This window comes from Anser brachyrhynchus (genome assembly GCF_964034855.1).
Source record: "Anser brachyrhynchus genome assembly, chromosome: 3".
NCBI classification, from domain to species: Eukaryota; Metazoa; Chordata; class Aves; order Anseriformes; family Anatidae; genus Anser; species Anser brachyrhynchus.
Genome location: NC_137696.1, coordinates 22,606,333 through 22,620,256, shown reverse-complemented (window position 1 = coordinate 22,620,256; position 13,924 = coordinate 22,606,333). Strand labels below are relative to the sequence as shown.

At 46.7% G+C, this 13,924-nt stretch overlaps 1 protein-coding gene across 1 annotated transcript in view; it reads right to left on the bottom strand.

The window, feature by feature from the left end:
• Window positions 1-10,467, bottom strand: part of EHD3 (EH domain containing 3) — a 29,982-nt gene extending 19,515 nt beyond the window's left edge. The window contains exons 1-3 of the mRNA XM_080587667.1: window positions 9,914-10,467; window positions 4,093-4,269; window positions 1-98 (exon numbers count right to left, since the gene is read on the bottom strand). Coding sequence (XP_080443793.1) covers window positions 1-98; window positions 4,093-4,269; window positions 9,914-10,140 — 502 coding nt within the window. The 5' untranslated portion in view covers window positions 10,141-10,467. The remainder of the gene's footprint in view (window positions 99-4,092; window positions 4,270-9,913) is intronic.
• Between the last annotated feature and the right edge of the window lie 3,457 nt (window positions 10,468-13,924).

Below are 13,924 nucleotides of genomic sequence, written 5' to 3'. Positions count from 1 at the left end.
CTCTGCTAATTCTCTGCTTTTCTCCAGAAAGGATTCCTGGTGTATCAATGACACTGATGCTCTCTAACACAGGGTTAGGTAGCTGGGCACATACAAACCTGTGCAAAAATAATTAGGTTTAAAATAAAACCAAAAAAGTACTCATGATGCATTGAACATTACAGGCAGCATGGGACAATCCAGGCTCTGATCTCAAAAGCCTTCAGCTGGAGCTACTCTTGATTTAAAGAAATGAAAAAGCTGCCAGAACTGAGCACTTTCTCTGATTATTTTGGCTCTTCTGGAACATGAATCTCTGTCATGACCTATGACGTGAGTCATTTTTTGTGTGTCCCCAAAACTATGAGAAAAACAATTTAGAAATCCAGAGGTTTTTTTTTTTGCTGTTTATATTTTAGCAAGAAGTGGTATTTCTTTTTCTTCATTCTCCAGCAGTGACCTGAACTCAAGTGAATTGAAATTAGCTTGTTTAAATAAATCAACCAAGTTGTAGTTTTGTCTACTTTTAAATTTGGTCTTAGAATGTGCGCTATTCTTGCACCATGGAAGCAACATGAGATCTCAAGAATCTGCTTAGGCTATCTTCCTGCTTCAAGGCAGGGTCAATCAGATGTTTGTCTGAAGTATTCGTCAAACCCATAATGATGCCGATTCAACAGCCTTTGCTGGGAGTCTACTCCATTTCTTAACTGTCCTTACAGCAAAATCTTTTTCTTAACGTCTAATCTAAATCTCCCATGCTACAATGCATTTTAGTCTCAAACACAGTAGATTAGTCTCCAACACAGTAGACAAGGAAAATGGCTTATTCTTCCACTCTTGTAGCAACGTACACCTATTGTCATCGCATCTCCCCTCAGTCTTTCCTCTAAAGAAAACCAGACTCTCTTCCATCTCTTTCAGTTCTCTGTAGCTGCCTTTCCAGTTCCCTTTCTAAGTCACAGAAGGCCTTTGCAGCTTTCCTTCTGATTCTTCTCAACTTGTTCCACGTATGTCTTCTGGCACAATGACCCTAGTTGATGTGGTATTCCAGCTGTGACTTTGCCAGTAGTGAACAGATTAGATGAATTGCTCCTTCTCTCTTACATATGACAGTCCTGTTTGTGTGTCTCAGAAAGATATTTACTTCTCATAGAAGTATGACACTGTTGACTTACACTAGGTTTGTAATTCAGTCACTCATTTCCCCTCCAGAGCTTCATTTCTGCGCAATTCCTCTTTACCTAGTTGTTCATCATCTTATGCCTACACAGGTCCCTAGCTGAGAAGAGTACCTTGTGCTTATTCTTAGAGGGCTGCAGCTCATCTCTTTCAGTTGCTGCTAACAGCAAAGCACAGCAAAAACCTATCTGCTTACATGGCTCCTGGTTGCGTTTTGTGGACAGCCTTTTTGTGACAGCATTCCGAGCAGCTATAAATATATGTGTGCGTCTACGTATGTATGCATATTAATAGGCTGGTGTAACACTGAGGCATAAAAAATGTTGCTGTGGGAGGAAACAGAACCACAGGAAGGACTGGAGTTGACATAATGGCCACTAGATGCAGTCAAGGCAGACAGAGCCTCTGATGGTTCTGATGAAACTCCTGCAGCGATGAACTCCTTCAGGCTATGCCACAACCTCACCCCAACTTTTTCCACTTGTAGGACTCTAAGATCATTCTGACAAGAATGAATCCTTGTGGGTCAGCTTAGGAATGAAGGCAATTCTCTATCAGATATTTCAGTCCAAATATTTCAGCCTCTTTCCACCATCCACAGCTCGACAGGTGGCAACAGGGAGCATCTTTGAACACGTAACACCTTGTGTAGGAAATGGGGCTGGCTTAGTTCTCCTGTTACGTGCCAGGCTTAGAAGCAGAGAACAAAGGCTCCACAGGTCACAGGCAAGGGGATCTTCCATAGTTTCTCTAGGGAAAGTACTCTACAGGAAATTGCAGATAGAAGGTCAGAGGCTAGCTTAGTAAGTGCATTCTGGCTCTGTTGGCGATGTTCTTAAGGATGCTGTCTTCCAGCTGTCCCCACAGAACTGCGGATACCTCAGGGAGCATGATCCAATTCTGCCCTGGACCGCACTAAGGGATGTGTGTAGTGCCAAACTGGACTTTCATTGCCCCTACAGGCAGAGTATGGGGGTGAAGAAAGAATTGTTATCCATGATGTCTCCTGTTGCTGACAAGAAAAAAGCAGAAACGACTCTACCTTAGCTCCCTAAGACAGACTACCAGGGTCAGGAATAATCTTGCAACCATCAATCAAGCCAACATGATACAAAAGCAATGGCTGATATTCCTGATTTTGTGCCAGGCCCTTGGTGCCAAACAAGCCTTCCTGATAACAAGGTGCAGCCTGTAATCTCTCTGATGGGATCCCTCCAAAGCTGGGATACTGCCAGCAGAGCTTGAGTGAGGAAAACAAGCCCTTCTCTCAATGCCTAGGAAGCACCTGGGGCAAGAAGAGGGGGAAAGGAGACAGTGTCAGAGCATGGTACTGCAGAGCTCTCTCTTTTCATCCCAAGACAGCTTGTCAGCCCCATCTCTGGCCTTACCCTCATGCTACTAAGCCTGTTCTTCTTAGCCTGTCTTCTTTTGTCAGTTCAGAAATCGTTACACCATTCTTTTTCTGTCTGCAGAAAAGGGGTTAGTTAGCTGTCATGGCTACTCTCTGCATTGCTAGCGGGACTGCGCTTCAGCTGCTGCTGAATCACTGCTGTGCCCCTCTGCCCTGCTGTCCTCACATTGAAAAGGAAGAGCAGGAGGAGAGAGCAACAGCACAACATGATGCAGTGAACTAGGCTAATGGATATGTAGCAACATCAGAGATCCCTTGCTGTATTAGGAGCAAACTGCATTCAGGATGTGTCAATCAGTCCAGGTGTGCTTATTTTTTTGCACTCCGTGCCTGGCCTCATTGCTCCTGATGTTGCTTCTCTTCTGCAGTGAACTGATGGACGGGTGCACATGTTTTGGGCCCTGCAAGATGCTGAAAACTTCTCAAAATCTGTCTAGTGAAGGACCTTGTTGTGGTATTTGAGCCTGTGTTGTGATCAGATATTGCTTCCAGGGTCACTGTGAGGCTTTCCGCACAGTAGTAACTCCAGCTAGGTCCCTCTTCTCTCATCAAGCTTCTCCCCGTGTTTCTCTGCAGGCCCATGCCCTTGCCTGCCTCGCTGCAGCCTACACCAGCATTCCTGTGGCTAGTGGTGGTAGGAGACAAGGCACTCTCCGGACAGACACTCCCAAAGCCCGGAAGTCAGAAAAGGAGTCTAACCCCAGCTTTCTTGGTCATCTGGCTGTCATCTGGCTGAACAGCTGCCATGTTTGCAGTGTCTCCCACCCTGTCTTAGCAGGGAAGGCACCAATGACAGGTGTAGTCAGTTTGTTCCCATTTCCCTGCTGTAGCACAGTCTGTGCTCCCCTAGGACATGGGTGTGTGCTTCTGGCTTCCTGCAAGGCCTAGATCCAAAACTGGATGGTTGGGCGAGGTCTAGGGAATGGAAAGGTTATATTCCTGATGTCACGGGGCTACTGGTCAAAGCCCCTGGACAGTTTCCTGTAGGAAAGAAGCACCTTCAGAGCTGTTACCAAAATATATGTAGGTTATATGTATGTGGCCTCAGAATGCAGAGACATTCAAGTAATTATGAAAGAAATGCAAGAAAGCGAAGATGTGCATATTGTGCCAGTTCCACTCTACTGACTTCACTGGCTGAATCTGGTTGGACTGTTTAGCTTCAAGGAACCGAACTGACTGCAGAACGGAAGAAGCTAGGAATATAAGAACAAGGGACAATGAAATGTAATGGAGAGTGTTTACCTTTAGACTCCTACAGCATGAACGTGACAGGCTGTGCTTTATTCTTTGTTTTGTTTGTTCAACTAAACTGAAGTTTTGGCCCACTTGACTTTATTAATCTGCCCTTCAGTGAGTGACTGATGCATGCCTGGTAGGACCGGGGTGGCTCTGTAATAGCCATGTGGATAGGGAAAAGAAAAGGCAGAAGAAGAGTAATGCCTTATCCTTTTAAATTGCTAGCTATGCTGCTCATTAATCTTAGCTTTATACTCCAGAGCAAGTTTTTGATTACTGACCTGTTCAAAAAGGCATTGCCAAAGGCATTGAGTTTCCTGAATGGTTTTTTGGGATCCACCACCAGTGCATTTCCAGGAACAATTCCTTCCACATCTCCTTGCATAACCGCTATAAAGGAGTCAGTTGTAGGCTCTGGTCCAATCCTCATTCCTGGGAAATCCTGCTCCAGCAGGTACCTGTAGGTGAAAAAAACAGGGTGTGAGCATGAGATGAGAGCTGCCCAAGTCCTAATTGAGTTGTCCTGAAGATCCCAGTGAAATTATGTAGCTAAACAATATAGATCCTTTCAAGAATATTTTTTAGCACTGTCACTGAATTTTTTGGTAAGTGTCACAGTAGCTTTTCTACTTGGGATCTCCACATTTAAAGCTTTTGCATTTCAGGAGGATTATAACAAATGAGAATATTACAGCTGCTGGCAAGGGATTCTCATCATGTTTAATCATTTTGTGTATTTTAATCAAGACATTTAGAACAAACTTAGCAGAGCAAAGTAAAAACAGCAGTTCACTGCTATCAGAGTTAATCCTGAAACCTTACTGGCCTTTGGTGCCAATATTACTTCACTGCTGCTCATTTCAGCAGAAAACTCATCCAACTAATGTGCTTAGCCCCCAGTCCAAATCAATCACCCCAATGCCAGCTTCTCCTGTACTTGGCTGTTGAAGTCTCCAGTCTTCCTTCCTGCATGCTCCTATAGCACAGCTACAAGTTTGCTATACAGAAAAAGGAAGTCTGGGGAAAACGTCGGCCTGCTGCTGGATGGGGCAGGTGCGCTGGTGACAAAAGATACGAGAAGGCAGAGTTGCTGAATGCCTTTTTTGCTTGTCTTTACTGCTAAGACCAGCCCTGAGATGATGTTGGATCACCTGGCCTGCTGACAAGCTCTGGATTGTTACCTGAGGAACATGTGACTACCAGGCTGTAGAAGTTAGCATTGCATTGTGTTGCTTATTGACATTAGATAGCCTCTTCCTCTTCTGTTACTTTAACCTAATTTTTATGATGAACCAGAAAGGTAAACACAGAACTGAAAGTGATGTTAGAAGGTGGTTCAGGGGGAGGGGAAAAAGGAGAGGAAGGAAGGGGTGGTGATTTTTCACAACTGAGATCAGCATATGTAACAGTCAGCACTGGTACACTCAGGTGAGTCTTATCAAAGACCAAAGTTCCTATGGGAGGGACTACAGGACCTCTGCTCTTGCTTTGTACTTTGCTTTTGTTCTAATCCTAAGTGCTTAAGAGTGATACACAGGTGAGCATTCACCTGATCTATAACTATGAATCTTGTGAGTTCTCTCCTTGCAAATATTAGAGATAAAAGAAGCAGGTAGTAATAACAACCATCAAGTGCAACAAATAAGGTGCGTTTGAGAAACACACCTTACTCCATAAAACAGGTATCAGCCTTGTTGAGGCAATAACCCACTTACTTCATATGGGCTTGAGATACACGTGCAATATGACAGCTTTTGACCAACAGGGGAAAAAAGTCTTTTTTTTTTTTGTCATTTACAAACAAGGGTTCTGAGAAAATCCAAGCAAAAGCCCTGTATATAAGAACACTCCTCATCCAGCCAGGCTGATTGAAAGAACTGTATCACAGCTCCACTGAGCTTATGTTTCAAAGCATTTGTTTATTTCTCGTATACAACAAAACAAATCTCAGCAAACATCATCTCAAACAGACGAAACTGTGTGATAATGAACAGTGTTAATCAACTAAATGTGCAGCAAGTAATATGAAATCAGAGATAAAGATTTGCACTGTCTGGTATCACAGCCTCTGTTTTAAGTCAAGCTTCTCTGGGGGTTTGGCTACATTGTGCAGGAGGGTGTCTGTGGTACTCAGCCTCATTATACAGCAGACAAATACAAGGGAATTATTGACACTTGTCTGGGGAGGGGGAGGAAAGCTTCTGCTAGGCAGTGACAGAGGCTGCCTCTGCTAACAGAGGAAAGCTGAAGAACATGTGTGATTGTTACATTTGTGGGGTTTCTGAGAGAGGACAGCAAACAATGACTGTGGGAGACACCACGTGAGAGCAAGCAGCAGCTATAGAGCAATTTCCCCAGGCAGTGCAGTATGCTTTCCTCCGAGCCAGGTACACCACCAGAGACCTGGGGAGTGACCTCCGACCAGGTTAGGAAGATTGCGGAAAGCACCAGGCAAGAGGTGAACATTTATTTACAGCCTATCTGCTTTTTGGAGAAGTGGCTGGAGCCTGTATCTGATTAAGAGCATTGGTCTGCTTGCCCCCTTCTCAGAGCTGTCCCCTACCCTGCTGAGAAGGTCAAGGGGGAAGGGCAGAGAAGCTGCACAGGGGCTGACCTGGCACAGGGCATCTTTGCCCATCAGGTCTGGAGTAGTGTAGGAGACTAGCAAAGAGCTGTTGGGCTCTCCAGGCAGGAATGCCTCACAGGATGTGGGGGAGGGAGCCATTTGCTAGTGATGAGTCATGTAGGAGCCCTGCAGGATGCTGTGGCAGCAGAGGTGATGCATGCTGGAGAGGATGAGGAAAGGGAAGAAGGGTAGAGGGGGAGGAAGTGGCGAGAACTGCCTGGTGGAGGCAGAGATGAAAGGTTCAGGGCCACGCAGGGAGGTGACAACCACCCGGTATACGCTGTGACAAGCAGTCAAGAGAGGCCAGGACATGTAAGTGATTAGCCGTAAGGGAAAGGAGTGGCTACACCAGAAAAGCAAACCACGCTGACAGTCAGTAGAGCTCGGGCTGGCTTGTTTATTTTATTAACAGGATGGCTGGACAGAAGCCAGGATTATTTTTAGAGAAGATCACAGAATCTAAGTGAATTAGGGGAGTAATGTTCTGTCCTGCATTCCCATCCTCTTACAGGAAAGATTAAAAGCAGAAACATTAGATGCAGGCTGCAGTGCCATCCTGCTGTCCCAAGGAAGTTAACTGCTGGGCCTGCTAGATGTTCCCAGGCAGAGGTGTGGCCTTGCTCCCAACACCCAGGCCTTTCAGAACCCAGTCCTGCAGAAAGGCCTCGGCTGAATGGATGCTGACAGAAACTGGAGCAAGGAAAGGGCATACTGCAGTAAGCAGGAGTGGAGAACTGTCAGTCACTGTTAGCGACACTGCATCTTTGACATAGCAAAACAAGGCTCAGTTCTCTGGGTCTCTAGAAGGAGGAGAGAGAACAGCATTGTTTAGCCAGTGCTCTGGTCTCACTTCACTGCCTTTGACCCACGCGGCTCACCTCCCTCCACCCCCTCAGCCCCTAGGAATGTTTCTCAGTGACCTTGACTGGTTTGTTTCTGCCACTTCCTCCTGACAAGAGGGCAGCCTCGCCACAAGAAACTGCACCTAGGTGCTCTCTCCAGAGAGGTTCTGGCTATTTATTGCCTCAAAATCTTGTATTTCTTACCTGCTTTACCTCAGACTCCATAGGAACAAAGGAAGAAAACAAACCCATGTCTAGGATAGGTGAATAAAGCAATGTTTTTGTTTTAAAATGGTGCCCTGGGATTCAGGTGTAAGTTGAGATTGAGTTCACTCCACCTGAGCATTTAGCAGCCCTAATCAAAATCTCTAAGTTGCATTGCAGTATGTTCAGAATACAATAAAGGAATGGACATGTAGGGAAAAATGTCAATTGCCACTCATCCTGACAACATTTTATGGAAGAGATGTTGAGAGATCATTTCTTGTTTCACTCTGGTACCAAGACATATTGTTTCCCCTTTTACCTCCTCCTCCCTGCTCTTAGTTTTTAACTCCTACTCACCATCCCATGGTAACTCTGGATGCTAATCTGGTGTTTATCCCAGCTGTCTAATGACCAGCACCTGCAAGCTCATGTTGGAAGCCTATCACAAGCAGCACAGCCTTCTGGCACCTCCTGCCTTTGTTTGGCTGGGAACATGCTGGAGTGGTAGGCCCGCACACTTCTGCTGTAAGAGGCCCACGGGTTCTTCAACAGCTCCACTTTCACCTTCTTAAGCACAATTTTAAACAGAGAGTCCTCCACCCTCCTGCAAATGGCTTGCTCATGGCCATTTTGCACTTCTGCAGAGCACCAGCTCCTAGTCACTTCTGCCTGACCGTAATACGTTGGTAAGCTCATCCCAATCTCATGCACAGAGGGGGCTGGGAGAAGAGGGCAGAGGCTGGTTGAAGGAAGGTTCCGAACAGCTTGCTGACCAGAGAGCTGAGGGGTGTCTGCCTTCCCACAGAAGTGAAGGCTCAGCTTCTCCTTTTGCCTGGAACATAATTTAAGCAGCCAGACTTCTGAAGAAAGCTCCAAAACAAGCTCAGGCTTACAGAAAAATGAACAGAAGGGGGCAAAGGCAGGAAGACTGCTAACAACAGTATGCAGGTGAGACTGCAGGGAAAAGCTGATGCTGGCAATCCAGAAAAGGATTTAGAAGGATGCTCTAGTTATACAGCCAGCAACCTCCTCACATTCAGGGAAATTTCTGCTCTGAAACATCACTAACTAGAAAAGGCAGAAAGAGCCTTTCACATAGGTTCAGTATCAAGTCATAGAACAAAGTTTTTGTCTGGTTCCACCCTGTTATGCTATACAAGACAGTTTTTCGTTTTCAGAAGAGCAACTCCCTTTCCAACCACATGCCAAATGCTTCTGAGGGTCATTCACATTCCTTCATCATACACCTGAGCTGCTAACACAAGAAAGGCCTTTCCATTGCTAAATTTCATTTGTCATCTGCGTGTCTGACAATGTAGTAGAAATGCATTCTTTTCTTGGCTCCTGAGTGGTGCAATAAGTAACAGGAATATTACACAAAAACACCCTGCCATTTCTCAAGGTCACTTTTGGAGAGGCATTGTCATTTTGATTCACTTCTCTCTAGAGCTCCTTCCTTCAACGAGAAGTGCCGGTAGAACAATGGGACTGGCTGCTTGTGGCCTCTGTCCAGATTTTTACACTGGGGTAATTCTGCAGATTTCAACACAGCCACACCAGAGTAATGCTGGAATTTAACACTAAGCCCATGAATCACGTAGGAAATGCAGACAGCACAGCTTCAGCTATGATCCCAAGAGAAAGGCTGCTGCAAGCTGAACTAGAACTGTCTGAACAGAGATCCCAGCAACAAAGTCCAGCTGGAAAAATTTAACCCTCTCTTTTACAGCTTCATATCAAATCTGCTGCTGGCAACTGCTCTGCTTTACAGTTCAGAACAAACTTGCTGTTCCCACTATCACAGCACGTCAGGACACAGGTCTTTCTTACACAGGCACATGCCCGAGCACATGTGCTTCTCCAGCTAGGTTCCCAGTGTTGCCTCTGGGCACAGTACAGAAAGAGACAAAACGATGAGACACAGGCCATTACAAATCTGAGAACCCACTTCAAATTTTCCTAGGTCAGTGGTTGCCACAGCGCTTGGGCAGTGGGGAAGTCGGAAAAACTGGCCACAGGGGGATACCCTGACCTGAGCAGTCACAGGGGTTCCCCTGTTTGGGGCTTTCCACGGCCTTTGCACTTTGAATGGGCAAGAGGGCCTAAAATGACTCATTTCTCCACAGTAATGCCCTGCCTCAACCCTGCCCTGGGCTACTTTTTGCTACGTTGACGTTTTACCAGACACCTCACCCACCCTGTCCTCCTGAAGCAGGCCTGCTGAGGTACCTGCAGGGACAGCCTCCCAACCGAAAGCTGTTCAATGGTACCGAGGACATGGAGGAGGGGTGCAGAAGAGTGGTAACACAGGTAGAGAAGACCACCCCTGGTAGGAGGCGCTCCCCTGCCATCCAGGCGGGTGCCGAGGGGTCGGGCACGCCCAGGGAGCCCCTCCCGGCCCGAGGGGAGGCGGTGGCCCCGCGTTACCTGATGAAGGTGGTCTTCCCCGTGGAGTACTGCCCCACCAGCAGCACCATGGGCTTGTTGTCGAAGTCGGCATCCTCCAGGGCCGGCGAGTGGAACTCGTGGAACTTGTAGTGCTCCTCCAGGGGCAGCAGCTTGGTCTTGTAGAGCTTCTTCAGGCCCTCGCTGACCGTCTGGAACACCTCGGGGTCCTTCCTGCGGCGGTCGTCGGTGCCCAGCCAGCTGAACATCTTGGGGCCGCCCGAAGCCAGCTCCGCAGCGACAGCCGGGGCCGGGCCGGGCCGGGCAGGGGGCGGTGCGACGGGCTGCGGGCAGGCGTTACCCCCGCATACTCCCTCGGGCAGCCTCGCTCCGCTCCAACCGCCGCCCGCGACCGTTACCGGCGGTTTCAGCTAAACCGTGCCGGAGGACGCCGCTTCACCCGTGCGCCGCCGGCTGCCGGCGCGGGCATGCCGCGGGGACGGGGCGGGAGGGGAGAGCGGTGATGGCGGCGGCAGCGCCCTGTGAGGGGAGCCGAGCGCGGCGGGCGGCGTTTAAGGGGTGCCCTCCAGGAAATGGGCCGGCGGCGGAAGTCGGCCACTCCTGGCAAAGCGCCGCCCGTGTTCCCCGGCGGGTGAAGCCGCGCTGGGCGGCGCCATGTTGAGGCGAAGAGAAGGAGGGCTGGGAGCGCCCCGCCGGGCACAGCGCCCCCTGGCGGCGGCCCCGCGCAGCAGGGCGCTGCTGCCCGTCCGCCATTTTATCCCTCGTGTCTCGCACATTAAAACAAACTCCTGAGTGGACAAACTTGACAGGGGAGCCACTATTTCTGAGCGCGGCCACGCTAAACTGTGCCTCTACCTCCTCCAAAGCCAGTGACTGGAATTGGGGCCCCAGTGGCATGCAGTGCTACACCACAGCAGCTGCCTCAGTGCGTGGCTTGGTCCTGAAGCACAAAACTTGCTCAGGCTGCCCATCAGCAAGTCGTGTTCAGTGACTGTTATCTGAGCTGGACTTTGCAGAGCTGGTGTCCAACAGGGTGGCTGCCCTCGGATAACCAATGCAGTGCTGTTGCCACTTGTCACAGGTTGTTAATTCAAGGTTGTCTTGAATCACAGAATCACAGAATCATCTAAGTTGGAAGAGACCTCCAAGGTCACCTAGTCCAACCTCTGACCTAACACTAACAAGTCCTCCACTAAACCATATCACTAAGCTCTACAGCTAAACGTCTTTTAAAGACCTCCAGGGATGGTGACTCAACCACTTCCCTGGGCAGCCTATTTCAATGCCTAACAACCCTTTCAGTAAAGAAGTTCTTCCTAATATCCAACCTAAACCTCCCCTGGCGCGGAGGCAGTCTGTACCTGGGATAACTCACTATTTACTTAGGTGAGAGAGACAAAGTAGTCGCTGTCTATGTTCTTTTATTCCTTCAGAAATTAGGGTGACAGGAGAGCTGAAGACCAAATGCTGCAGCACGTGGGCCTTCATGAGTTCTGCGGCACTCGTCTGTGGCTGGGCCTGTCCCCAGGACTGCCCATCTGCAATGCCACACTGCCATGCTTTCTTAACAGCAGCTGATCTTCTGGGACAAAGCATTGCAAGTTAGGAATGTTTCCTGAAATATCTCCAAGCAGCTTTTTCACTTGAGTTTCTCCATTGAGTCCAAGAAATGTGGCAATAGGCAGTTCTGGAAGAGGCTCCACCATGTCAGGGGTGCCTGCCCTTTCCCAGCCATTTGTGTCCAGCACGATTTCAGGCTTGGAGGAATTCAGCTTTTGCAGGAGATGAGATGCAGCTTTTCAGTAAAAGTGGTTGATTTTCACAGGGGAACACCAAGGTGCACATGGTCCCTTGTGCCTGCAAACAGGTACTTGACCTTACTGTTGAATGAGAAGAGAACAAAAGAAGGATAATAAAATAGTTTTCACTGAACATGTTTCTCCTTTCTTGACAGCCAGGGACCCTCCTAGGAATGACAGGATTTATGTGTGCTTTTGGGATCCCTTTCTATGCATCTGATTGATGGATTTTCCTGATTCTGTGATGGGGTGCATTTGCACGGATAGCTCTTCCATGCAGCCTGACTGTTTTCTTTTTCTGGAAGAAAATAGCAAGTTGACTTTATCTTCTGAAGGTCAGGCGCCTCTGCTTCACTGCCAATGCCTAAAGCTAGCCTGAAATCAGAATTAATATTTTAAAACTTCTTTAAGATTCATTTCCCTCATTACTTTATTTTTTATAAAGAGACTGAGATTTTGGCTTTAAGAATTTGATGAGTTATTTCTAATGAAAATTCCTGAAAAAGACCCTGTAGAAATTATTTGGCAAGAATTCCTTGTTTTGTAAGAAAAATTTGGTTTCATCTTCTAGTCAGTTCTGCCGTTTAAGGACTTTGCTCCTCAGATGCTCCATATACAGCTGTACACTACTGCTAGAAGTCATTGCGCTTCAGTGCTTTCTTGTGATATTTTCAGAGCTGACTATAGGTCAGGCCAGGAAGCCTTTGATGGCAAATTTCCCCAGACCACCTTGATACCCTTCCTGAATGCAGTGAATGTGAGAGAAATGTGAGGTTTTACTTCTGAAATACACCACTATATTTAATCAAAGACTTTAGGTTGTACCTGCAAGTGCACTTTTCATAATGTGTGTTAAGAGACTAACAAAGATTAGCAAAGCCTAATACAGTCACATTATCATTTGACCAATCAGTGTTAATTTCTGCAGTTAATGTTCTGCTGTATAGTGAGAATGGTTGTAAAGGATGGCACTCCATCATTTCTTCTGCTTACCTTAAAATTTACAATTTTGCATGCAAACATTTGTTTTATTTCGCACAATCAGGAGCAGCTCCTCAGCCTAGATACAGATTGCCTTGTTAAATCAGAGGAGATGGGCTGAGCTGTCAAATGCAGTCTGCACCAATGTTGTCTGAGATAAATCCTCTCAGGCTGTCAGAGAATTCCTTGATGGTTCAGTTACTTTTACTGAAAGTGAAGAATTTTCCTTGAATTCTTCAGATTCTTATTTTAAGACTGAGGAACCAGCCAGTTCATGACATCTAAGATGATGAGCAAGATCAGGGGAGATCATAGGATGCTGATCTATTGGAAGGATTTACATTAGATGGCAAACATACTAAGTAGGGTAATGTGCAAAGAATAGAGGATCAAATCCATCCAGCCTACCAGTTCACAGCTTCCATCTAAAGCTTGTAACCTTTGTCTGCTATGCTTGGCTGCTTTCCCTTAGAAATTATGAAATGTCTGGAAGAGACATGCACACACTGCTCCACCCATGTCAGAGGACATGGTGGGACACTGTGTTTATATGTATTGCTCACAGTCTAGTTCAGTAACATTGCTGAAAGGAGTACACGTGATTTCCAGGTATATTTTTGACTCTTCATATACTGCTGTGTCTGGGTCCTGCTTGTACACAGGACAGAAGCCAGGCAGCAAGCAGAAACTTAAGAGACAAGATGTGTATGTGGGGTTCAAAACATATAAAGTAGCTGCATCACTGACTCTCACACACACTGTTGCAGCCAGGCTTTCTGGCTCAGTTTCTTGGAAATAAAGCCACATGTTCAGGTAATTTAAACCTCCATTTTTGAAGGCATTATTTTTTCATACTATCTTTTGGTTCCAAAGCTTATTTGTAAGGTTTAATTATTTTACAAATACCAGACTGAGGTATGAACTGGTAAAAGGGTTACAACGATTTTATCAGGCATTGTGGACATCCTGCACATGCAAAAAAAAAAAAATCAGATCTCAAGTATTTGCTCTTCAGTATAGCTCAAAGTATGTCAGTTGCTCACTGGTTCTCTTCCTAGGCAGCAACAAAATGAGAATTTCTTCTTAATACATATTTTTACTGTCTTGTCTTTATGAAGTGCTGTCAGTCTCCAGGCTTTCTTTTTTTCCTCTCATTTTTGTATTAACGCTGTCTGTCTGTCCACTGTTCACATTGTTGTCGCTCTGAAGGTCAATGGCTGTAAAAAAGGAAAGGTTTGGAGGGAGAGACAAT